Source organism: Leptodactylus fuscus, chromosome 5 (assembly GCF_031893055.1).
Source record: "Leptodactylus fuscus isolate aLepFus1 chromosome 5, aLepFus1.hap2, whole genome shotgun sequence".
NCBI classification, from domain to species: domain Eukaryota; kingdom Metazoa; phylum Chordata; class Amphibia; order Anura; family Leptodactylidae; genus Leptodactylus; species Leptodactylus fuscus.
The window spans coordinates 195,071,960-195,097,469 of record NC_134269.1 but is presented as its reverse complement, the minus strand read 5'-3'; the positions used below and the strand labels follow the sequence as shown (position 1 = coordinate 195,097,469).

The following is a 25,510-nucleotide window of genomic DNA, read 5'->3' as shown; positions in this document are numbered from 1 at the left end:
CTCCCGCACAATGCGCCGGTCAACTGGATGCCCTGACGGCAACTGCGTCACATCATCGTCGATGAGGGTGGGTTGCTGGTCATCCACCACCAAATCGAACGGAGATGGAGGAGACTCTAGTGTTTGAGCATCTGGATACAGATGCTCCTCTGTTAGGTTCGTGGAATCGTGACGTGGAGAGGCAGGTTGAGGGACAATGAAAGGAGCGGAGAACAGCTCTGGGGAGCAGGGACAGTTTGGGTTATTGTTCTGTAAAGCTTCGGAATTTTGGGAGGAAGGAAGACAAGACTGTTGGGTAATAGGAGGAGAGGAGGCAGAGTCTGACTGGCTGCTGGACAATGTGCTGTAAGCGTTCTCTGACAGCCATTGCAAGACCTGTTCCTGGTTCTCGGGCCTACTAAGGTTTGTACCCTGCAGTTTAGTTAATGTGGCAAGCAACCCTGGCACTGTGGAGTGGCGCAATGCTTGCTGCCCCACAGGAGTAGGCACGGGACGCCCTGTGGCTTCACTGCTACCTTGCTCCCCAGAACCATTCCCCCGACCTCGCCCACGGCCTCGTCCACGTCCCTTTCCGGGAGCCTTGCGCATTTTGAATTCCTAGTTAGAAATTGGCACTGTATACCAGTAGTAAAAATTGTGGGTGCACGTAACCCCAATATATTCTTTGAATTCCCAGTCAGAAACTGGCACTATATGGCAGTAGCAAGAAATGAGGGTATTTGTATTCCCAATATACTCTTTGAATTCCCAGTCAGACAATGGCACTGTATACCAGTAGTAAAAATTGTGGGTGCACGTAACCCCAATATATTCTTTGAATTCCCAGTCAGACACTGGCACTATATGGCAGTAGCAAGAAATGAGGGTATTTGTATTCCCAATATATTCTTTGAATTCCCAGTCAGACAATGGCACTGTATACCAGTAGTAAAAATTGTGGGTGCACGTAACCCCAATATATTCTTTGAATTACCAGTCAGAAACTGGCACTATATGGCAGTAGCAAGAAATGAGGGTATTTATAACCCCAATATATTCTTTGAATTCCCAGTCAGACAATGGCACTGTATACCAGTAGTAAAAATTGTGGGTGCACGTAACCCCAATATATTCTTTGAATTCCCAGTCAGAAACTGGCACTATATGGCAGTAGCAAGAAATGAGGGTATTTATAACCCCAATATATTCTTTGAATTCCCAGTCAGACAATGGCACTGTATACCAGTAGTAAAAATTGTGGGTGCACGTAACCCCAATATATTCTTTGAATTCCCAGTCAGAAACTGGCACTATATGGCAGTAGCAAGAAATGAGGGTATTTGTATTCCCAATATACTCTTTGAATTCCCAGTCAGACAATGGCACTGTATACCAGTAGTAAAAATTGTGGGTGCACGTAACCCCAATATATTCTTTGAATTCCCAGTCAGACACTGGCACTATATGGCAGTAGCAAGAAATGAGGGTATTTGTATTCCCAATATACTCTTTGAATTCCCAGTCAGACAATGGCACTGTATACCAGTAGTAAAAATTGTGGGTGCACGTAACCCCAATATATTCTTTGAATTCCCAGTCAGAAACTGGCACTATATGGCAGTAGCAAGAAATGAGGGTATTTGTATTCCCAATATACTCTTTGAATTCCCAGTCAGACAATGGCACTGTATACCAGTAGTAAAAATTGTGGGTGCACGTAACCCCAATATATTCTTTGAATTCCCAGTCAGACACTGGCACTATATGGCAGTAGCAAGAAATGAGGGTATTTGTATTCCCAATATACTCTTTGAATTCCCAGTCAGACAATGGCACTGTATACCAGTAGTAAAAATTGTGGGTGCACGTAACCCCAATATATTCTTTGAATTCCCAGTCAGACACTGGCACTATATGGCAGTAGCAAGAAATGAGGGTATTTGTATTCCCAATATACTCTTTGAATTCCCAGTCAGACAATGGCACTGTATACCAGTAGTAAAAATTGTGGGTGCACGTAACCCCAATATATTCTTTGAATTACCAGTCAGAAACTGGCACTATATGGCAGTAGCAAGAAATGAGGGTATTTGTATTCCCAATATACTCTTTGAATTCCCAGTCAGACAATGGCACTGTATACCAGTAGTAAAAATTGTGGGTGCACGTAACCCCAATATATTCTTTGAATTCCCAGTCAGACACTGGCACTATATGGCAGTAGCAAGAAATGAGGGTATTTGTATTCCCAATATATTCTTTGAATTCCCAGTCAGACAATGGCACTGTATACCAGTAGTAAAAATTGTGGGTGCACGTAACCCCAATATATTCTTTGAATTACCAGTCAGAAACTGGCACTATATGGCAGTAGCAAGAAATGAGGGTATTTATAACCCCAATATATTCTTTGAATTCCCAGTCAGACAATGGCACTGTATACCAGTAGTAAAAATTGTGGGTGCACGTAACCCCAATATATTCTTTGAATTCCCAGTCAGAAACTGGCACTATATGGCAGTAGCAAGAAATGAGGGTATTTATAACCCCAATATATTCTTTGAATTCCCAGTCAGACAATGGCACTGTATACCAGTAGTAAAAATTGTGGGTGCACGTAACCCCAATATATTCTTTGAATTCCCAGTCAGAAACTGGCACTATATGGCAGTAGCAAGAAATGAGGGTATTTGTATTCCCAATATACTCTTTGAATTCCCAGTCAGACAATGGCACTGTATACCAGTAGTAAAAATTGTGGGTGCACGTAACCCCAATATATTCTTTGAATTCCCAGTCAGACACTGGCACTATATGGCAGTAGCAAGAAATGAGGGTATTTGTATTCCCAATATACTCTTTGAATTCCCAGTCAGACAATGGCACTGTATACCAGTAGTAAAAATTGTGGGTGCACGTAACCCCAATATATTCTTTGAATTACCAGTCAGAAACTGGCACTATATGGCAGTAGCAAGAAATGAGGGTATTTATAACCCCAATATATTCTTTGAATTCCCAGTCAGACAATGGCACTGTATACCAGTAGTAAAAATTGTGGGTGCACGTAACCCCAATATATTCTTTGAATTCCCAGTCAGAAACTGGCACTATATGGCAGTAGCAAGAAATGAGGGTATTTGTATTCCCAATATACTCTTTGAATTCCCAGTCAGACAATGGCACTGTATACCAGTAGTAAAAATTGTGGGTGCACGTAACCCCAATATATTCTTTGAATTCCCAGTCAGAAACTGGCACTATATGGCAGTAGCAAGAAATGAGGGTATTTGTATTCCCAATATACTCTTTGAATTCCCAGTCAGACAATGGCACTGTATACCAGTAGTAAAAATTGTGGGTGCACGTAACCCCAATATATTCTTTGAATTCCCAGTCAGACACTGGCACTATATGGCAGTAGCAAGAAATGAGGGTATTTGTATTCCCAATATACTCTTTGAATTCCCAGTCAGACAATGGCACTGTATACCAGTAGTAAAAATTGTGGGTGCACGTAACCCCAATATATTCTTTGAATTACCAGTCAGAAACTGGCACTATATGGCAGTAGCAAGAAATGAGGGTATTTATAACCCCAATATATTCTTTGAATTCCCAGTCAGACAATGGCACTGTATACCAGTAGTAAAAATTGTGGGTGCACGTAACCCCAATATATTCTTTGAATTCCCAGTCAGAAACTGGCACTATATGGCAGTAGCAAGAAATGAGGGTATTTGTATTCCCAATATACTCTTTGAATTCCCAGTCAGACAATGGCACTGTATACCAGTAGTAAAAATTGTGGGTGCACGTAACCCCAATATATTCTTTGAATTCCCAGTCAGACACTGGCACTATATGGCAGTAGCAAGAAATGAGGGTATTTGTATTCCCAATATACTCTTTGAATTCCCAGTCAGACAATGGCACTGTATACCAGTAGTAAAAATTGTGGGTGCACGTAACCCCAATATATTCTTTGAATTACCAGTCAGAAACTGGCACTATATGGCAGTAGCAAGAAATGAGGGTATTTATAACCCCAATATATTCTTTGAATTCCCAGTCAGACAATGGCACTGTATACCAGTAGTAAAAATTGTGGGTGCACGTAACCCCAATATATTCTTTGAATTCCCAGTCAGAAACTGGCACTATATGGCAGTAGCAAGAAATGAGGGTATTTGTATTCCCAATATACTCTTTGAATTCCCAGTCAGACAATGGCACTGTATACCAGTAGTAAAAATTGTGGGTGCACGTAACCCCAATATATTCTTTGAATTCCCAGTCAGACACTGGCACTATATGGCAGTAGCAAGAAATGAGGGTATTTGTATTCCCAATATATTCTTTGAATTCCCAGTCAGACAATGGCACTGTATACCAGTAGTAAAAATTGTGGGTGCACGTAACCCCAATATATTCTTTGAATTACCAGTCAGAAACTGGCACTATATGGCAGTAGCAAGAAATGAGGGTATTTGTATTCCCAATATATTCTTTGAATTCCCAGTCAGACAATGGCACTGTATACCAGTAGTAAAAATTGTGGGTGTATATAGCCCCAATTCTATTGCTAGGGGACTTGCAGGGTATTTCTGGGGTGAAGGTGGGGGGGCACACCGTTGGAACGGGTATCGGGGTATATATCGGGTATACGGGAATACACTGACAGTGTATTCCATTCAGGATCCTGGGAAAGCTGGGTTGCGGCGATTGAGCCCGTCAGTGCCACGTTACACTGACAAGCTTCTCCCTGGAATTTAGCTCTTACAAGAGCTGTTGGTTGTCTTCTCCTTCCTATCCTAGCCTGTCCCTGCCTACCCAGAATCTAAGCCCTAGCTAGCTGGACGGAAACCTCCGTCCTCGGTGAATTGCAAGCTCAGAATGACGCGAAGCTGGGCGTCGCTGTTCTTTTAAATTAGAGGTCACATGTTTTCGGCAGCCAATGGGTTTTGCCTACTTTTTTCAACGTCACCGGTGTCGTAGTTCCTGTCCCACCTACCCAGCGCTGTTATTGGAGCAAAAAAGGCGCCAGGGAAGGTGGGAGGGGAATCGAGTAATGGCGCACTTTACCACGCGGTGTTCGATTCGATTCGAACATGCCGAACAGCCTAATATCCGATCGAACATGAGTTCGATAGAACACTGTTCGCTCATCTCTAGTTATAACTAGTCTCGCAGAAACCTGGGCTTGTTTCCATGTAAGTGTTTATACGCACCTGAGGTTAAGGACAAAAACAAAAAAATACACATACAGGTTATGGAGAACAGAGAGGAAGTAGTTTCCTTGCAGTGCCTCCGGCCAATATAGATGCCACAACGCCCCAAACCTCAAGGTGCCTGATATTGTTATACAGATAGCAGTGCAAATATAAGAAAATATGTATACCTGCATGTACTGCAGGAACATGAGATGAGTGGTGGGGCAATTACATGTTACTGTTACTGTCTAATGCCATAGGCCATAGATCAGCCTGAATGTAGGGCAACAATTGGCACTCTGAATGTGATTACTGGGAATGGACGGGGAAGGATTAGGATTAGAGACGTGCATATGATGTTGTGAGATGAATAGGATTATTGCCAACACACCGGGATAATAACATAATGTGATGCCACGTTAGAGGAACGACACGCAGACTTATCTCACAGTACAGTCCCTGACAAAAGTTCTGTCACTTATCCATGTTGTGGAATCAAAAGCTTATAAACAGACTTTAAATTCATCTATTGGTTTAAGAAATGACTCATATGAAAGCTGAAACCCTCCCAAATGTGTTTTTTTATTAAGAAAATAAATTGGCTTCAATTGCGAAATATTGATCATTTAATGAACACAGAAAGGTTAGATTTTGGCAAGACAAAAGTTTTGTTGCCTTGTCATGTGATGCCCCCAATCCTAGTTTACAGCCTCGCCAGTGCTCACTAATTGATCGGTTAATTAGTGGGGGTGTATAAGAAGAACTCTAGCACCCCAGACCTTCACTTCAACTGCAACTTCACCTCTGACAACATGCCAAAAATCAACCCTGCGATCAAAGCCTTGTGATTATCAAGAAGCTGAAGACCAGATCCACTGCAGAGGTGGCTGCACCTTCAATGTGTCTCAGCGTCTAGTACAAAGAATTACAAAAAGATTTGAACAGACTGGAGATGTTTTTGACAATCCCAGGTCCCGCAGACCCCACAAGACAACTGCTCAGGAGGAATGTTTGTTGGTTAGAAAATCAAAACCAGCTCCTCTTCTAGTGCAGCAGAGCTCCAACAGGCCCGGTCACCTCAAGTCCCTGTGTCAACTAGAATAGTTTGTAGGATTCTGTCTCCATGGTCTAATCAGTGCCCAGAAGCCATCACTAAACAAAGGGCAATTAGAGGCCCACAGCCTGCTAAACGGATGGATGCTGGAAAAGTGGCAGAAGGTGGATTTCTCAGATGAATATTCGTTTGAATTACACCACAGCCATCGCAAATACTGCAGGAGACCTACTGGAGCCCGTATGGATCCAAGATTCCACCACCAAACTTAACTGTTTTCTGGGTGTAAGATCATGGTCTGGGGTTACATTCAGTATGGGGGTATGCGAAACATTTGCAAGGTGGAAGGCAATATCAATAGCCTAAAATATCAACAAGTATTAGCTTCCTCTTACATTCCCAATCATAAAAAGGGGTCACATTTTGCTGCAGGATGGTGCTCCATCTCATACATCCATCTCTACATTAACCGGTTAAGGACCAGGCCCAGAAGTACATTAAGGACCGGGCCTCTTTTTTCAAAACTGACATGTGTCACTTTAAATGGCAATAACTTTGAGACGCTTTAACTTACACAAGTGATTTTGAGATTGTTTTATCGTAACACATTATACTTCATGTTAGTGGTAAACACTAATCAATATTTTTGTATTTATTTATAAAAAAAACTAGCAAATTTGATGGAAATTTGGAAAAAATTGCAATTTTCAAAATGTGAAATTCTCTGCTTTTCAGGCAGATAGTCATACCATCCAAATACATGAATAAATATTATCTCCCATATCTCTGCTTTATATTGGCATCATCTTTTGATCGTCTTTTAATTCATTTTGGATGTTACAAGGCTTACAAGTGTAAGCGATTTTCCAGATTTACAAGAAAATTCCTCAAACTAATTTTTTAGGGACCGCTTCAGTTCTGAAAGGAATTATAAATGCCTATATAATAGAAACCCCCATAAATCACCCCATTTTCAAAACTGCACCCCTCAAATTATTCAAAACAGCATTTGGGATGTTTGTTAACCCTTTAAGCATTTCATAAGAATAAAAATAATATGGAGGTCAAATTTAGACATTTCATTTTTTTTCACTAATACATTCATTTAGACCTAAAATTAACACATTCACAAAGGGTTAAAGGAGAAAATGCATCTCACATTTTGTTATGCAATTTCTCCCGTGCACAGAAATACCCCACATGTGGGTGTAAACTGATTTTTGGGCACACGGCAGTGCACGAAAGGGAAGGAGCGACACTGGGTGTTTGAACGGCATATTTTGCTGGAATAATTTTCAGGCACCATGTCGCATTTGCAGAGCCCTTAGCGTACCAAAACAATGGAAACCCCCCAAAAGTGACCCCATTTTAGAATCTACACCCCTCACAGAATTCATCAAGGGGTATAGTGAGTATTTAGACCCTACAGTTGTTTCACAGATTTTACTAACATTGGAATGTGTAAAAGAAAAATTACTAAAATGTCACTTTATCCCCAAAGTTTTCATTTTCACAAGGGGTTAAAGGAGTAAAAGCCCCCCAAAGTTTGTTAAACAATTTATCCTGAACATGGCAATACCCCATATGTGGCCATATTCTGCTGTATGGGAACATGGCGGGGCTCAGAATGGAAGGAGCGCTATTTTGCTTTTGGATGGCAGATTTTGCTGGAATAATTTTTAGGTGCCATGTCGCATTTGCAGAGCCCCTAGAGAACCAATACAGTGGAAACCCCCTAAAAGTGACCCCATTTTGGAAACTACACCCCCCACAGAACATATCAAAGGGTAGAGTGAGCATTTTGACCCTACAGCTGTTTCACAGATTTTATTAACATTGGGACATGAAAATGAAAATGTACTTTTTTTCCAACAAACTGTCAATTTAGCCCCAAATTTTTCATTTTCACAAGAGGATAAAGGAGAAAAAGCTCCCTAAAGTTCGTTACACAATTTCTCCTGAACACAGAAATGCCCCATATGTGGCCATAATCTACTGTATGGGAACATGGCGGGGCTCAGAATGGAAAGAGCGCTGTTCGGCTTTTGAAGGGCAGATTTTGCTGGAATATTTTTCAGGTGCCATGTCGCATTTGCAGAGCCCCTAGTGTACCAATAAAGTGGAAACCCCCTAAAAGTGACCCCATTTTGGAAACTACACCACTCATAGAATTTATCTAGGGGTTTGGTGAGCATTTTGGCCTCACAGCTGATTCACAGATTTTATTAACAATGGGACGTAAAAATGAAAAATTACTTTTTTTTTCCAATTAATCGTCCATTTAGCGCCATATTTTTAATTTTGCAAGTAGCTGAAGAATTAAAAGCCCCCCAGAGTTTGTTATACAATTTCTTCTTAACACGGCAATACCCCATATGTGGCCATAATCTGCTGTATGGGGACATGGTGGGGCTCAGAATGGAAAGAGCGCTATTTGGCTTTTAGAAAGCAGATGTGGCTGGAATAGTTCTCAGGTGCCATGTCGCATTAGCTGAGCCCCTAAAGTATCAATACAATGGAAACCCCCCATTGTGACCCCATTTTAGAAACTACACAGGTGACAGTAAACTGGAATTCACCAAGAAGAGACCCCATTTTGTAGGGACAATTTTAGGGCCTCTGCAAATGTGACGTGGTGTCCAAAAACAAAGAATCTAAATCTGCACTCCAAAAGCACATATCGCTCCTTCACATCTGCGCCCGGCTGTGTACCCAAATGGCAGTGTATGCCCACATGTATGACACTGGTGTACCCTGGATAACGTACTTAATGCCATATGTGGGTATAAATGGCTGTTTGTGCACAGCCGGGCACAGAAGGGAAGGAGCACTATTTTGTTTTTTTGAGCACAGTTTGGTTTTTGGAATTCATGCCACTTTTGCAAAGCCCCTGAATTGCCAATAAAGTGGAATCTGCAGACATGTCACCCCATTTTGGACACTAGCCCACTCATGGGATTTATCAAGTGGTGTAGCGAGCATTTTTAACCCTTGAGGGTTGCATTTATTTAGTTTCCAGAAATGAAATCACAGCTGATAATGAGAAGTTAAAAATGAAAATTTTCCAGAGATTCGCCATTTTAGTGCCCGATATGTTGTGCCCAACTTATGTCAGCAGAGACACTCCAAAAACTGGTAAGCGGGTATCCCGGGCACAACAGCTTTCAGAGTGTTCATCTCTGATACAAGTTGGGCACAACATGTTACGCACAGAAATGACGGATTCCTGGAAAAATGGTCATTTTCACCTCTCACAATCAGCTTCGTATTCATTTATGGATAATAAGTTATAGCAACACTTGGGGGTTAAAAATGCTCTCTGTACCCCTGGAGAAATCCTTCAGGGGTGTAGTTTCCAAAATAAGGTCTCATATCAGGGGATTCCACTTTACTGGCGTTTCAGCTCTGCAAAAGTGTCATAGCATCCAAAAACCAAACCGTCTGTGCTCCAAAAACCCAATAACCCTTCTTCCCTTTTGCGTCCAGCTGTGCCCTAATATCAGTTTGTACCCACATATGACATTACGTCCATTATCCTGGGTACACCAGTGTCATACATGTGTCATACATGTGGCATAAACTGCAGTTTGGGCGCACAGCAGGGCGCAGAAGCGAAGGAGCGCTATGCGGCTTTTGGAGCACAGATTTGGATGTTTGGTATTTGAACGCCATGTCATGTTTGTAGAGCCTGTAAGGTACCAGAAAAGTGGATTCCCCAAAGGAGTGACCCCATTTTGAAAACTGCACCCCTCAAAGAATTTCTCAGGGGGTGTAGTGAGTATTAGTATCCCAGACGTGACTGCACAGCAGATGGCGAAGAGGGAATATATAAGCTGTGCGGAGTACATTGCAAACACCACATTCCCTACTATGTCCCAGTAGCTCCTATGATTGGGGGAGTCACTCTGGGGGTCACTTCTGGTGTTTTTTCGCTCATAAGCTGTAAATCTGGGGTGTCCTCTGATATTTGCTCGCACAGCTTATATATTCCCTACCTGCCGCAGCCAGTTGTGTTCTAATAATTTGGCGATTTTTGGGGGGTTTTGCCTTGACATTGCTAGATGCTATAATTTCTTTATTTTTCTGGTGACACGGCCATATAAGGGCTTGTTGTTTGCGGGATGAGATGTATTTTGTAATGACACCATTTTTGGGTGCCTACAACTTATAGAATACATTTTATTAACTCTTTCTTGCTGGATTAAAAAAAAATGCATTGAGTTTTACATTTTAAATTTTTCGCCATGCAGCGTACAGTATAAGTGACATGTGTCCTTTATTCTGCGGGTCGGTACGGTTACGGCGATACCTCATTTATGTTATTTTTTTATGCGATACTAAGTCTGCAGAACAAAAACACATATGGGGACATAAATCAATGTTTTTTGCATCGCCATCTTCTGAGAGGCGTAACATTTTTATTTTTTGGTTGACAGTGTTGGTTGAGGGCTTATTTTTTGCGGGAAAATGTGCGCTTTTTATTGGCACTGTTGTGGGTGAATATGACTTTTTGATCACTTTTTATAGCATATTTTGTAGGATGAGATGGCAAAAAATCATTACTTCCGGCGAGTTTTTTCCGGGTTTTTTTTCCGACGTTCACCGTGTACATTAAATATTATTTCAGTTTTATTGTACAGGCTGTTATGGACGCGGCGATACCAAATATGCATTGCTTTTTTTAATTTTTAGTGCTTTCTTTTTTATATAATTCATTTTGTATAGAAAAAAGGGATTTTTGGACTTTAGAACTTTATTACTTTTTTCATACACTTTATTTATTTATTTATTTTTTTTAACTTTTTCATGTGTCCCTTTAGGACACTTGAATCAGTTGATGCTTTGATGAAAGCATCAACTGATTCAGCACAGTAGCAGACAGGACACGAGCAGGACATGAGCCTGCTCGTGTCCTGTAAGCTGCAGAGGAAGTGAGACACATCGCTCACTTCCTCCATCGCCTGGCAGGATCACCAGGTATGTGGGGGCTCCGGTAGTCTGGGGTCACTGGCCAGACCCCAGACTACCTTTTACTGACATCGGCACCCCCCGATCTCGCTGCGGGGGGTGCCGATCACTTTCAATTGTCGGCGGATCCCTTTCGATCGTGCTGTGATGTTTAACGGCGCGATCGAAAGGATTAACACGTTCAGTCGGACTCAGCTCCGACTGGACGTTATGGAGGAAGGGGTTAGGTGTTAGTAACACCTAACCCCTGCCCCCCCCCCCCCCCCGCACCCCTCCCCCCGCCAGGAAGGTACCTAAAGGCCGGACATATTTCGGCAATAGTCCGGTCTTTAGGTACCAGCACATGAGGCTGTAAATTTACGTACGGCGGTCCTCATGTGGTTAAAGTTCCTCAAGGCAAAGAAGATGAAGGTGCCCCAGCACTGGCCAGCCCAGTCACCAGACATGAACATCATTGAGCATGTCTGGGGTAGGATGAAAGAGGAAGCTTGGCAGACAACTCTGGGAGGCATGTTAGACTGCATTCTCTGCTATTACTGATGACTTCATCAATAAATTGTATGAATCATTTTCGAAACGCATGGATGTCGTCCTTCAAGCTCATGGAAGTCACACAAAATATTAAATATGGCTCTAATACCACCACAACTTCATTCACCAATGTTAGGAAACATATCTTTGTATTTGAACTGAATTATTGGTTTGATTTTCAAATTACTTTATGTGGGCAACAAAACTTTTGTCTTGCCAAAATCTGACCTTTCTGTGTTCATTAAATGATCAATATTTCAGCGGTGAAGCCAATTTATTTTCTTAACAAAAAAAAAATATTTGGGAGGGTTTCAGCTTTCATATGAGTCATTTCTAATACCAATAGATGAATTTAAAGTCAGTTTATAAGCTTTTGATTCCATAACATGGATAAGTGACAGAACTTTTGTCAGGGACTGTAAAGGCCCACAGTGATATCGCAGTACAGGGGTAATAAACACTGTGCTTTCACAGTATCTAAACAATACACACACTGATGTCGTAGTACAGGGATAATAAATAGAGTTGAGCCAATCTTGAGATTTCAGGATCGTTTTTAAAATCCGATTTCCGATCATATTCTATTCAAACCCAATCCCAATTCTGATCCTAATGCAAGTCAGTGGGATTTTTTTAATAATCGAAGATCGGATTTTAAAAACAATCCTATTCACTACACAGAATGGAGTCCAAAAATTGAACGCGTTAATTTTTAGACTCCACACTGTGTAGTGATTTTAAAAAAATCCCCCGTGGTGTCCACTTACCTGCACAGATCGCTGCCGCTGCCACTCCCCACTGTTCTCTCTCTTCTTCTCGCCTATTCTCGCCTCGCTACCCCCGCCTCCCAGGTTAGTGTTACAGACCAAGGAAGAAGGTGGGGCTTGTGGCTTAGGAGAGTGTGGGCGGGTACAGGGCGGGGAGACGTGAGTGCATCTGCAACTGCAACTGCATCGTCTATACCACCTATGGCTACAAACCCGAGGTGAAGCTTCATTGTAAAGGAAGTCTACAACCACCAAAGTAGCTTCTAACAACTTAAGTGTTCTAAAAATGATTTTGGCAGTGTAGACTTCCTTTAAGTATAATTTATTTTTCCTTTGCATTATTGTGATGTACACAAATGAAATGTATTGTGGCCTTTTTTACAAGTTATTTCTGACTATCTACAAGAAGCATGATTCGCTCTAAATATAGAAAATTAAACACTGCACTTGACTTACGGTAACATAAAAATGCGTCGGCAACCCATGAAATGACTTCTACTTAACATAGCTCTTATGTGGATTTTTTTGGCATTTCAACCAATAATTTTTAGACCATGGTTTCCCACATAAGCTTTGCATTTTAAATAAATGATGGTTGTGTCTCCATGTAAACAGCCTAAGGTTTACTATGGTTTTAAAGGAAGAACAATAAGGAATGATTATGACTCTGAGCTTCTGAAACACTATATGGGCTTACCAATGTCGGCAACCTACAGTTCTAGAAATAGAAACTGTCTATGTGACTTGTCAGCATTATGCATCTGGTTGTTTCAGTAGAACAGAATTAAACTTCATAAATTTTAAGATATGGCTACATAGCAGGTACACTAAACCTGTGGTTCTCAATCTGTGGAATATGTACCCCAGGGGGTACGCTGCATAGTCTCAAGCGGTACGTACCATTCTCTAGAACCAACACCTCAGGTTCTGAGGTTCCTGGGGGGCTATTGTCCCTCCTCAAACCACCCACCATCTTCAAATACTTAAGCACAGGGACTGTGAAGCAGAGGCAGACATCAGAAAATGTTAGGTTAGGGTTAACAGAGTGGGTGTCTTCTACAGCAGTGGGTGGTTTGTGCTGAATAGACAGAGAGCTTCTGATCTATGATATGATAAGTGAAAATCTAAGAAGCTAAAAGACCCTCACAACTATTAGTGTGTGCCTGCATCTAATTGCCCTCATAAGCAATAGGGGGCACTATTTCTTCCACACTTGAGAACAATGGCAGAATTGATCAGATAATGGACACTACAGTTTCCATTGGGTATAATTGGGAGGAACTTTTTCATGAATGAGTTACATGGCTTGAAAAGGTTTTGAGGTCAGAGGTCAGCACCCTCAGACCTGAGACCCCCCTTGGTCCCAGGCCCCTTAAGTGATACCTGAGCTGGGGCCATGGGTTGCCACCATGCTCCGGTCATTTCTTCCCTTGCACCTTTTACAACACAGTGCTGCCACATCTCATGCTCCTCTATGTACATCAGCTTGCATGTATCACGTGTACGACTTACTTTGATGCTTCTCAAGCACTCGCGCCACCTCTCTTCAGTTGCCCATACCTGACCCTCAAGGCCTTCTAACAAGCCAGGCGCTGTGATCGAAAGGTGGCACCTCCTCTCTTGCTTGATCTGGTTACACCTTGGCTTTCTACATTGATGGCTCTGGGTTTCAGGACCCCACCAGAGGTCTCTCAATGTCAGCCCTAGCATAATACAGATGCACCACAAGTGTATGCTCCGTCATGCTAGTTGGACATGAGCTCACCGTTCTGCAAAACTCAGGGATCCAGGTGATGCGACTTGCTGTAGCAATACCTTGCCCTCTCCAAGCCTTGATGCTGGGAGGCTGCGATACTAATCCCTTACGCCGAGATTTGTGAGGTAATCCATTCATTCACACACTCACACCCACAAGATCTAATTAAATCTGCCAGGTGCACAGGAAGTAAGAACTCAGGTAAAATATGTTATTGCCATTTGGGCAGATTTAATAATGTGGTTATGAATAGATCCTGGCATAAAACGTGAATGCAAAACCAACGGTATAGCATGCACAATGTATATTAAAAAAACAACTATTATTCTGCCATAAAACTGCTAACAATGCTGATATCACAATAAACCAAACAAACAAAAAAACAATATAATGCCCACATATATGAACACCCATCCAGGAGCTACAATTTCTGTTCCCCAGGAATGATGGAATAATCTTACCGCCATACTGATAGACATTCAGGAAATGGGATTTCTCACAGTAGTTGGAGCTGAGGGCTACGACAGAGTGTTCCTTTAAATCATCCCCATCCATTGACGAAAGAAAGACCCTGGTCTGCAAATATCACTGACCCTAACCCAAAAAATGAACACAAAAGAGCAGTACCTAAGATTGTCCTATATGAAGTCCTATAGCTTTGTTGTGTGTATGGTTTATTCACAATGGGGAAAGTTCTAAATTATAACTTTGGAAAGACAATCAAGAAATGAATGATCAGACTGAAAAGTGAATATCATAAAGACAAAACATCTGTCCTGACAATTACAAGAAACTATGGTCGTCAGTGTTACAAAGAACTCCATTTTAAACACCTGCTAAAGTACAGCTTTTTAAATCCATTTCAGGGGTGGGAAGGGGGTGGTGGTCTTGGAGAACAGGACTCCTTTGTCACCCACCATTGGAGTGTCACAGTATAAGGAGTATATGACACTTCCTATAGTTTGTTTTCAGCCTTCCAAATAGTAGATGTCAGGAACTAAGCGAGAACTAACCTGTGTTCTAGCAATTGGCCAGGGTCAGTACCTGAATTCCCAATATTCAGAACTTTTTTTTTTTAATGGCTATTTAATTTACGTTTTACCTGTGTGTTTATGGGAGTGACCATCTTTCCTATTAACATCATTTAGAGACTTGATTTACAGCATCCATTATTCTGAAGATGTCCCCTAGGGTCTATGCGAGAGTTTTCTAGATCCGCTCTGTGTCCGGTGCAGAGATCATTGTGCACTAAAAGGGAGTAGATAAACTGTGATCAACTATCTAATCTTTTAACCAGTATGTGGAAAAAGTTATTAAATTTCTCGATGATGGTAAAAATTCCTATCCATATATGCACAGTGTTATAATTTTGGTAAGAAATTCAATATTTTATACTTTGCAGTGCTAAAAACCAAGAACTTTCAAGAAAATAGAAAACATGGCAGAGGGAGATATCACAACTTTCAACCCAATGACAGAAAAGTTTGATCTTCCAATGGGAAACTACAAAAAACCAAAGCTTCTCTACTGTAGTAATGGAGGGTACTTTTTGCGTATACTCCCAGATGGTGTAGTAGATGGCACAAGAGACAGGGATGACCTGAACAGTAAGTAACCATCGGCTGCAAAATAAGTTACAATCCTACATTCATATTACCACCCCCACCCCATCCCACCCCCGGTGATCAGGTACAATCATTGGGGGTACTTTTTTTTTCTTAATAATTTTTCTCCTTTTTTTAGTTCGATTACAACTTAGTTCAGAAACCATTGGTGTGGTGTCTATCAAGGAAACCGACACTGAGAATTACTTGGCAATGGATTCTACTGGCCTTTTGTATGGATCGGTAAGTACTGTATGATTATTATGCAATGATTTCAACAATTTGCAAACTTACCTTCATTAAAGAGGTTTTCCAACACCCTTTGTATTTTGGAAGTCTGATATCCAAACCCCTCTCCGGTCAGCTGATCGATCGGTTGGAAGCTGTAATGGGTATATACTGCTCCAATTCAACTGAATGGCAGGAGAGCTGCAGTTCTCTAGCACCACAACTACAGAGCCACACATTGCAGCTATGTCTTGGACAACCCACTTAAGGGTAAAGAATGCACAGCTCAGTATAGGTATAAGACATCTCCAACGCGCATATCAATTGGGAATTACATGTATAGTCATCTTCTGATATATCATAAAGATATGGAGGATTTTGTAAGTGGCCTTGACAGTTTACACCATTACTTTTCTGTAGTCAAGGAGTTGTGTTCAGTACAGTAACTTATGGCAATGTTGATTGGTAGAGGCAGTGGTGCGGACCCAAAAGATCAAGACAGGGACACAAAATATGCAGCAAATCGGTTTATTTATAAAAAGAAACAAAACAGGAAAATAAATAAACCTTGACTTCAGACACAAAATGAGCAAAACAAAATACAGCCTTAACTCTAGGCAAAAACAAAATAAAAAACCTGCTTGTCTGAGCAACTAACTAAACAGAACTGATAACCTAACTATATGTGTTGCTTACTACAAGAAACAAAACAAGCATAACTTTGTCTCACCAGACTCAGGGTTACAGGACAGACCCACACACCTCCTTTCACTTCAAGCATCTGCATTGGCGTGCAGAATCTGAAGCCTTTTATGGCCCAGTAATGAGCTAAGGACTCACACCTGGAGCTGAGGCCTACTCCAGATTTGCCCTGGACCCCACATAAGTTAAAAACCTAGGGGAGATTTAGCAAGATTTCAGCACCTTGCCCGTCACCTTCTCACACATGTATCTAAGAAAACCTGGAATGAGATCCCACTCCACCATATCTACCTTCAGCAGCAAGTTCAGAGAGTGAAATGATGATCCACTTGGTGACATCTCTTTCCATCATCCACAATCATTGTTAACTGTATCCTTACTGTTACTGCAAATGGACCCCATAGCAGCTGTTGTATCTGCTAACCTGGTACTGTAACAGCTACTGTTCAGCTGCTTCATAAAGGGAATATATATTTTGGTAATACTTGCAGATTTCCAGGTCTCAGATCTCAGAACAGTCTGGGACCATAGAGAATACACAATACCACCCTCCAGATCACAGGTAGAGCACAATTAGTTTGCCCAACCGTGAAAAGTTTCCCATATTAGACTGTACATTGTATTGTTGTGTCAAACAGGAATTAAAAAGAAATCATAAGAGACAGTTGGAGACAGACTAAAGGATATCAGGGAAGGTATACCCCCAGCCACAAACTAAGGATTTGTGACTTCTTCAACACCGTTTGTGCAAAAGGTTTTGCACACATGACATAATTTTCTCGCATAAATAATGACTAAAGCCTGTGTCAGCTCTGAGCTGGCTTAGGATTCGGTCTACGTGCAGGGACTGCCATAGGATGTGCCTCATCATAAATTAAGCACATCCTCATCCGTCGCAAGGGATAGCCGAGCCAAAGTTAAAAACACCAGTCTTGATAACTTCCTCCCAGTAGGGATGGGCACATATAGTAACAAGATTGTTTATACCTTTGTATAAAGAACATAATATGCAGAATAATGCATATGGCTTAATGTTAATTTTACAGAATCCTCCCTAATGAGAAGTTCTACTTCTCCCTCAAAGCTTGTAAATATGACAGCAAAAGCAACATCAGATCTGTCAGAAGTGGTTCTGTTAGTGGTAAAACACTGCCTACAGTGAACGAAAAATGCAAAAGGAGCAGATTTTAAATAAATCCCAGACATTGCCGCAGCAGGAAGTCCAGGGTAGCTTTGGTTTCAAGTCCTGACCAACAGCAATAATTTGCTTCGCCAGAATGTAGCTCTAACACAGCAATTCCGTCCAAGTTCTCTAAATATAACACCAAAGTTTAGTTTTCCCACAAGCAATAAACTGAGGTTATTTTTTTTTTTTCAAGATGACGCTGAATGAGGAATGCCTGTTTCTGGAGACGGTGGAAGAGAATAGCTACAATACATACAAGTCAAAGAAGTACGCTGAACTCAACTGGTTTGTGGGCATTAAGAAGAATGGGACAAGCAAGCGAGGATCCCGGACGCATTATGGCCAAAAGGCCATTCTGTTCCTCCCATTACCAGTGTCAAGTGACTAGAGACGTCTCTGTGACTACTGTTACTTGTGATATGTGGCATTGCTGTAAATAAATACATTGGGGCAAATGTACTAATGAAAATGGACCAGAATTCTGGCTCATATTGTCGTAGATTCTGTATCACGCATCTGGGAAGTGTTTTACACAATTGGACAATTTCCGCACCATGTCAGAGAAGCTGAGGGCTTAAAATATGGCACTACACTTACTAATAAATGGTGTACAGTTATACTACACAATAGTGTATATGTATCAGATGTGACCAGACATCAGTTACTTTGACCAATCTGGAGCAGTTTAGTTTGCATTGTCTAAAACTTAGAAAAAATTAGTAAATTTGCCCCATTGTGTTCAAAGACCAAAGTAAAGTATTAAAGAGAAATCCTTACAAATTGTAGCCTTATAGGAATGCATAGAAATCCATGTGGAAGTAGTTATAGTGTCCCTAACTATATTTTAGGGAATTTATTCTTGTGAAGAAAGGCAAAGCATAGGGTAACCTGAGAGATTACTATAGGGACACATTATAGTAGGAGTGATAGACAAGGCCTCTAAAGTATACGACTGACTGTGAATACACACCTCAAACACTAAAATAAAGGAAGTACCTATATATATATTCTGTGTTATTATAGGTGATCTTATTCCTTGTATGTAAATCTTTGTAGAAGAAAAACATAGCAGATTCATGTTCTAAGACGTTGCAGAATACTAGAACAAACTAGTGAGGAAATGAATCATTTTTAATGGTACCCTAAAGTTAACTTGGGTTATTTATTCATATATTAGACGTTTTCACAATATATTCATCACCAAAGAAACTTCCTGCTTTATCCCTCAGATCTAAAGGAACATTCATGTGCTATGTAACCTTATAGTCCATATATAGTATATAGTATAGTATAGATAAATAGCCATTTAGCTCCCTAAACATGTTTCGGCATTAGATTCAATGTTTTAATGACTGCAGCTATTGTGTATATTCAGTTCTACCACCATTACCCCATTATAGAGACAAGTCAAAGCATGATCACTTATATGTTCCAATCATAGAGACAGAATATTTATGTATCAATGACTTTTTATTAATATTATATAATATATAGTTTATTGTATACAGTGCTTAAAAAAAAAAAAAAAAGGCCCGGTTCACATCTGCGTTCGGTATTACGTTCCAGGAGTCCGCTTGGGGACCCCCTGAATGGAATACCGAACGCATTAACAATCAGTGAGCAATGAAAGCACACAGACCCCATAGACTATAATGGGGTGCATGTGTTTTCCGCACGTTGTCCGCACAAATAATGCGGAGAAAAAAGTGTTTCAAGCAGCACTTTCCTCTATGCATGACTCGTGCAGATACTGTGCAGAAAACACATGGACCCCATTATAGTCTATGGGGTCCATGTGCTTTCATTGCTCACCGCTTGTTAATGTGTTCGGTATTCCATTCAAGGGGTCCTCATTCGGAATACCGAACACAGATGCGAACCAAGCCTAAGAAATTAATTGCTTTCCTCCAGATAACAGACAACAAGCAAAATCTGTGCAGTCTGATCCTGTAGTTATTTAGTTACTTTCTGCTTTTACTACCCTACATTATATAAAAATGTGAAAACTTATTTATTAATAATAATAATAATAATAATAATAATAATAATGGTTCAACTCTACTGTTCTAGATCAATATGATAGTGCCTCACAATTATTCTAGAGTAGAATAGGTCCCTAAATCAGTGTCCTTGTGGCTTGGGTCCAAGTAAATATAGTGATATGTAAACTCTCAGATGACTTCTTACTGCTTCTGCAATCAATAATTTAAGGCTAGGTTCACATCTGCAGATTCTGTATAAAATTGGCAGAGAGAAAAGGCCAATTTCAGTATACAACTGGTGGAAACCCAAAGGATTCTGACTATGGGGTCCATGGGTAAATGCTTTATAGCAGACATGCCTAGCATAACTCGCCATATGTAGTTTGTGTTGAAGTCCGATATATACCATGATATACATGTATTGCAGCACCCATTAGACCAGTTCTAGAAGTGCACAGTGTTGTAAATAGTATTTATTTTTTGTGCACAATGAGCCTATACCCCAGCATTTGATTTACCTCCCAGCCCCTTCACTATAACTACTTCTCATCTAGTACACAAACATCCCTTTCTTCCATTAGAAATCCCTTATTTGATCATACATCCTTACAAGTCACCTTTTACTATTACCCATCTGTATTGTAAATGTAGCTACTGTTTTATTCCAATCATTGTACTTTATTCTGAAAGAACATATGGGAATATTTATAATACTTAATAAATAGTATATGGCGCATAAGTTTTGTTCTTTTGGAGGGAAGAAGGAAAGAATGGAGGAAGGGGATGATAGTGGATCTCTCATACTGTAGCTGCTTTATGCATATAAACAACTTCAAAACCATTCATATTGTAATGTAATGAATCCAGTACTGTGGGTGCGGAGATAAGATAGACGTGCATTATATCATATTGAGCCAAATGCATTAACTGAAGTAATCGGTAATATAATAGTATGTACTACATGGAGGTATTGTGTAATATGTTCTTATTATATTTGTGAAATCTTATATAATTAAAATTATAATATAAAATAAATAATCATTCATTACAAATACGTCTTTTCCATAGTGTTTTCTTTTTTTTGTTTTACGCATCTACTCTGTTTAGCTTTTTTATATACCTCTTGAGAGTTTGTATTTCAGTTATTCCACAAGTAACATTTTGATAGCTTCATCTGACATCCAAAGTCTTTGTTCCCCTCAAGTGTTCTCTTTAAAATGAATTTTAAGAAACCCTGAAATGTATACTGAAATGAAAGGAGCCTATAAGGAAGGAATATACAGTAGATAAGTATACATTCTCCTTAGTCAAAGTATTGTTTATGTACGTGTCATCAGTATACTGCATTGATATGTGTGTACACAAGGGAGGCAGGGGGTGAAATGTTTCTTCCTTCGCTCAATACCAGATACTCCAGGGCAAGTTTTATCGCTTTAAATAACTCAGTCAGGCATAGAGAAGAGTGTATGAATTGGCATTGATTTTTAGTATCTGAAACATTTTTTTCTTTCCAAGATGGGAATTTAGGTTATGACCCATCTTTTTTAGATGGGGATGGGTTGGCTGATCCCCCACTTCAAGGAGTGAGGCACCCTGGCACAACAACCAGTTATAAGAAACAATTACTACCTTACCACTATGTCACATCTGGAAGTCAGCTAAGGGTAAGTTCACACAAGGTTTTTTGGACGAGGCGGCCTCAACCTCAGGTTCCGGTTCAAAAAATGGGTAGCTGCAACTGAATGCCAGTGCACTGACCCAGCATCCAGTCGTGTGCTCCGCTCCGGATTAGGCTCAATAAATGGGCCTAGTTGGGAAGAGGGAGTGTCTTCAGGCCGAATTGCGAGGCGAAACCTGACCAAAAAACGCTGTGTGAACTTACCCTTACAGAGCTGGATGTTAGCTACATTTCACCTCCAAACTTCCGAGAAACAAGGGCTCTTAAAGAGGACCTTTCATCAGATCGGGCACATGCAGTTCTATATACTGCTGGAAAGCTGACAGTGCGCTGAATTCAGAGCACTGTCGGCTTTCCTGATCTGTTCCCCGGGTAAAGTGCTATTGGTCCCGGTACCGTAGCGCTTTACAGTCAGAAGGGCATTTCTGACAGTTAGCCCGGGACGCCCTTCTGCCCAGCAGCGCCTATCACGCTGCACAGTGTGAGCAGGGGTTCCTCCCCACTCCACAGTACAGCGCGATAGGCGCTGCTGAGCAGAAGGGCATCCCTGGCTGTCAGAAACGCCCTTCTGACTATAAAGCGCTACGGTACCGGGACCGATAGCGCTTTTACCCGGGGCACAGATCGGGAAAGCCGACAGTGCTCTGAATTCAGCGCACTGTCAGCTTTCCAGCAGTATATAGAACTGCCTGTGCCCGATCTGATGAAAGGTCCTCTTTAAGTAATATTCAGTTTTTCTCCTTTTATTTTTAAATCTGTTTGTTTGTGTGTCATATGTTATTTTTCTTTTCTTTTATAAGCAGCACTGAACCTTTGGGTATTAAATTGTTAAATTTTAAGGTTGCTTAGTGTTACTTTATGAACCCATTACCCTTGAAGTGTGTTTGCATTTGACTTTTGGAGAGACACGTGTACATATGTGTGAGGTTTCCACCGAGCATGTCAAGTCAGTGGCGGTGACAGTGTGTATTTTTAGTGTGTGGACTGTGTTGGGTTGCGATTTACGCTCAATTTGCAGACTGACTGAAGGGTGTGTGCAAGACTGATTAAGTGGAGTGTTTTGACTCCTGAAAGCCACACTTGCATCATGTGCTAGGATGTCCGTATGTGATATGTACAATATATATCTTATGTATAACATAAAAGAAACCATGCCATAGGAACAGTGCAGCCTTGGTCAGTGCTTCAGAAATGGCAGGTGGGGAGCAGGGAGAAACATGAGAGGATGAGGGAAATAATAGCTCTGTTGCAGAAGAATCAGATACTTAAATCAGGAACAAGGACAATGATAAGCAGACCTCATGTCACTTTGGAAAAGAAGAAAAAAGGTAACAAGAGGAGAAGGGGAACATGGTGTGTGCATCAGACCTCCTGAAGCAATTGATCTGTTTTATTAAATGTTTGTGATCAGAGCGTCCGTGCGTATTCTTGACCACTACTTCATTCAAACTTCTCTTCAGAATAGTCATATGGAAAGAAGAACCTTGGGACCCAGGGCCTGGGATCATCATATACTATTTAGGTCTTATGTCCCTCAATTATCATGAGAAAAATACATTGTAGATATGTGACTGCATAATTTGTCAGGATCAAGCTGCACTTATGTTGTTAAATTTTTAAATATTAAATATTTTAAATATTTCCTCTTTTATTTGCAAACTGCATCCTTTAATATGTCTGCTTATGGAACTGCAGGTTCAGAGCTTAGTGGATATTCCATTTGAACTATGCAGTTTTTTTTTTATTTGTTTCTCTTCATCTGTGCCCATGTCGGCCACTTTCCCCTCTCAAACTGGCTGTGCAACTTATTAATTTAGGCTAGCATACATAGCTAAAAAAATGCGGCAGAAAAAAACGTAGCCGAAACGTATTGTGTTTTTTTCACAGTGTTTTTATTGCATTTTTTTGCAGCAGATTTTCTTCCCTTATTAAACCTAAACCTCCCAATCACCCAGATTGGTCAGATGAGACAAAAATTGAGCTCTTCTGCATTAACTGAACTTGCCTGTTTGGAGGAAGAGAAATGCAGGTCAATGACCCAAAACATACAGACAAGGCAACAAAGGAGTGGCTCAAAAAGAAACACATTAAGGTCATGGAGTGGTCTAGCCAGTCTACAGACCTTAATCCTATAGAAAACTTATGATGGAAGCTGAAGCTCCGAGTTGCCAAGCGACAGCCTCAAAATCTTAATGATTTAGAGATGATCTGCAAAGAAGAGTGGACCAAAATTCCTCCTGACATCTGCGCAAACCTCATCACCAACTAACGTCTGACTGCTGTGCCAACAAGGGTTTTACCACCAAGTATTAAGTTTTGTTTGCCAGAGGGATCAAATACTTATTTCTCTATGCAAAATGCAAATACATTTATAACATTTATACAATGTGATTTTCTGTATCTTATTTTTGATATTCCATGTCTCACTGTTAAAATTAACCTACCCTTTAAATTATAGACTGTTCATGTCTTTGTGGGTGTACTTACAAAATCAGCAAGGGATCAAATTCTTATTTCCTTCACTGTATTGGGCATTACCAGGTTAAGGAGAAATTGCGTAACAAATTGTGAGGTACATTTTTTCCTTTAACATCTTTTAAAAATGCAAAATTTGGAGCTAAGGCTGGGCCCCAAGGGCCAGAAATGCTGCGATTTTTCCCCTAGTGGGAAAAAAAGCTTGCAGAACCCATTGAAATTAATAGGAGGCTTTTTTTTCAGTGTGGAAAATTCCACAACAAATTCCTCACCATTTTCCCCTGTGTGAATGGACCTTATGGAACGAGCCTTGCTGCGTTCACACAGAGTTTTGTGGTCTGGAATTTGGTCAGGAAACTGACTCAAATCCCTCCTCCAAAAAACACCTCACCATACAGTCCTATGGTGGGGCGGTTTTAGGAGGAGGAATTTGAGTCAGTTCCCTGACCGAATTCCTGACCAATAAACTCCATGTGAACGCAGCGAGTTCTACAAATGAGACATAGTGCCTGAAAACTATTCCAGCAAAATCTGCTCTTCAAAAGCCCAGTGACACTTATTCCCTGTGGCACCCTACTATGTGCCCAAACAGCTGTTTACATACACATGTGGGGTATTTCTGTGCTTGAGACAAATTGTGGCATTTGCTTCTCTTAACCATTTGTGAATGTGTAACTTTTAGGGCTAAATGAACATATTATTTAAAAAAAAATAATATTTCACCTCCATTATGCTTTAATTTCCGTGAAACAAAGTTCCCAAATACAGTTTTTAATAATTTGAGAGGTGCAGTTTTGAAAATGATGTTAATTACTGGGGGTTTCTAATATATAGGCTGTTAAAAGCTCCTTCAGAACCAAAGTGGTCCCTAAGAAATGGGTATGGGGAAATTTCCTTTAAATTTGGAATATTACTATTAGCTTTGTAAGCCTTCTAAGTCCCAAAATAAAACCAAGGGCAACTAAAAGATGATGCTAATATAAAGCAGAGATATGGTAGATTATATTTATTAACTCATTTGGGTTCTATGACTATGTTCTATGTTTGAAAAACAGAGCATTTCACATTTTGAAAATTTTAAATTTTTCCAAAAAGAAATTAAAAAATGTGTCCTTTTGGGGTTAAATTGGGTTCTGCAAATGGAAGCCACAGTTACATTGCTAAGGTATTAAAGTATCAGAAAAATGCTGTCAGCTCTTTTTACATTATAATCTGGAAAAAACTCCGAGATGTAAACATGTACATGTTTTATTGCCATGCTTCCTCAAAAAATGTTTCCTGGTTATAAATCTGGGTTATTGCATTAGGCATTACTTATGTGCCAACAACAACCATCCTCTGGCACTGAGAGTGTTAATAATCCCCGAAACTCCGTCCTCATCATGAA

At 40.5% G+C, this 25,510-nt stretch overlaps 1 protein-coding gene across 2 annotated transcripts in view; it reads left to right on the top strand.

Moving 5' to 3' along the window:
• FGF1 (fibroblast growth factor 1) overlaps positions 1-18,545 on the top strand; it is a 75,394-nt gene extending 56,849 nt beyond the window's left edge. For both annotated transcript variants that reach the window (XM_075274987.1, XM_075274986.1), the window contains exons 2-4: positions 15,671-15,875; positions 16,012-16,115; positions 18,182-18,545. In XM_075274987.1, coding sequence (XP_075131088.1) covers positions 15,707-15,875; positions 16,012-16,115; positions 18,182-18,376 — 468 coding nt within the window. In that variant the 5' untranslated portion in view covers positions 15,671-15,706 and the 3' untranslated portion in view covers positions 18,377-18,545. The remainder of the gene's footprint in view (positions 1-15,670; positions 15,876-16,011; positions 16,116-18,181) is intronic.
• Positions 18,546-25,510: the final 6,965 nt, after the last annotated feature.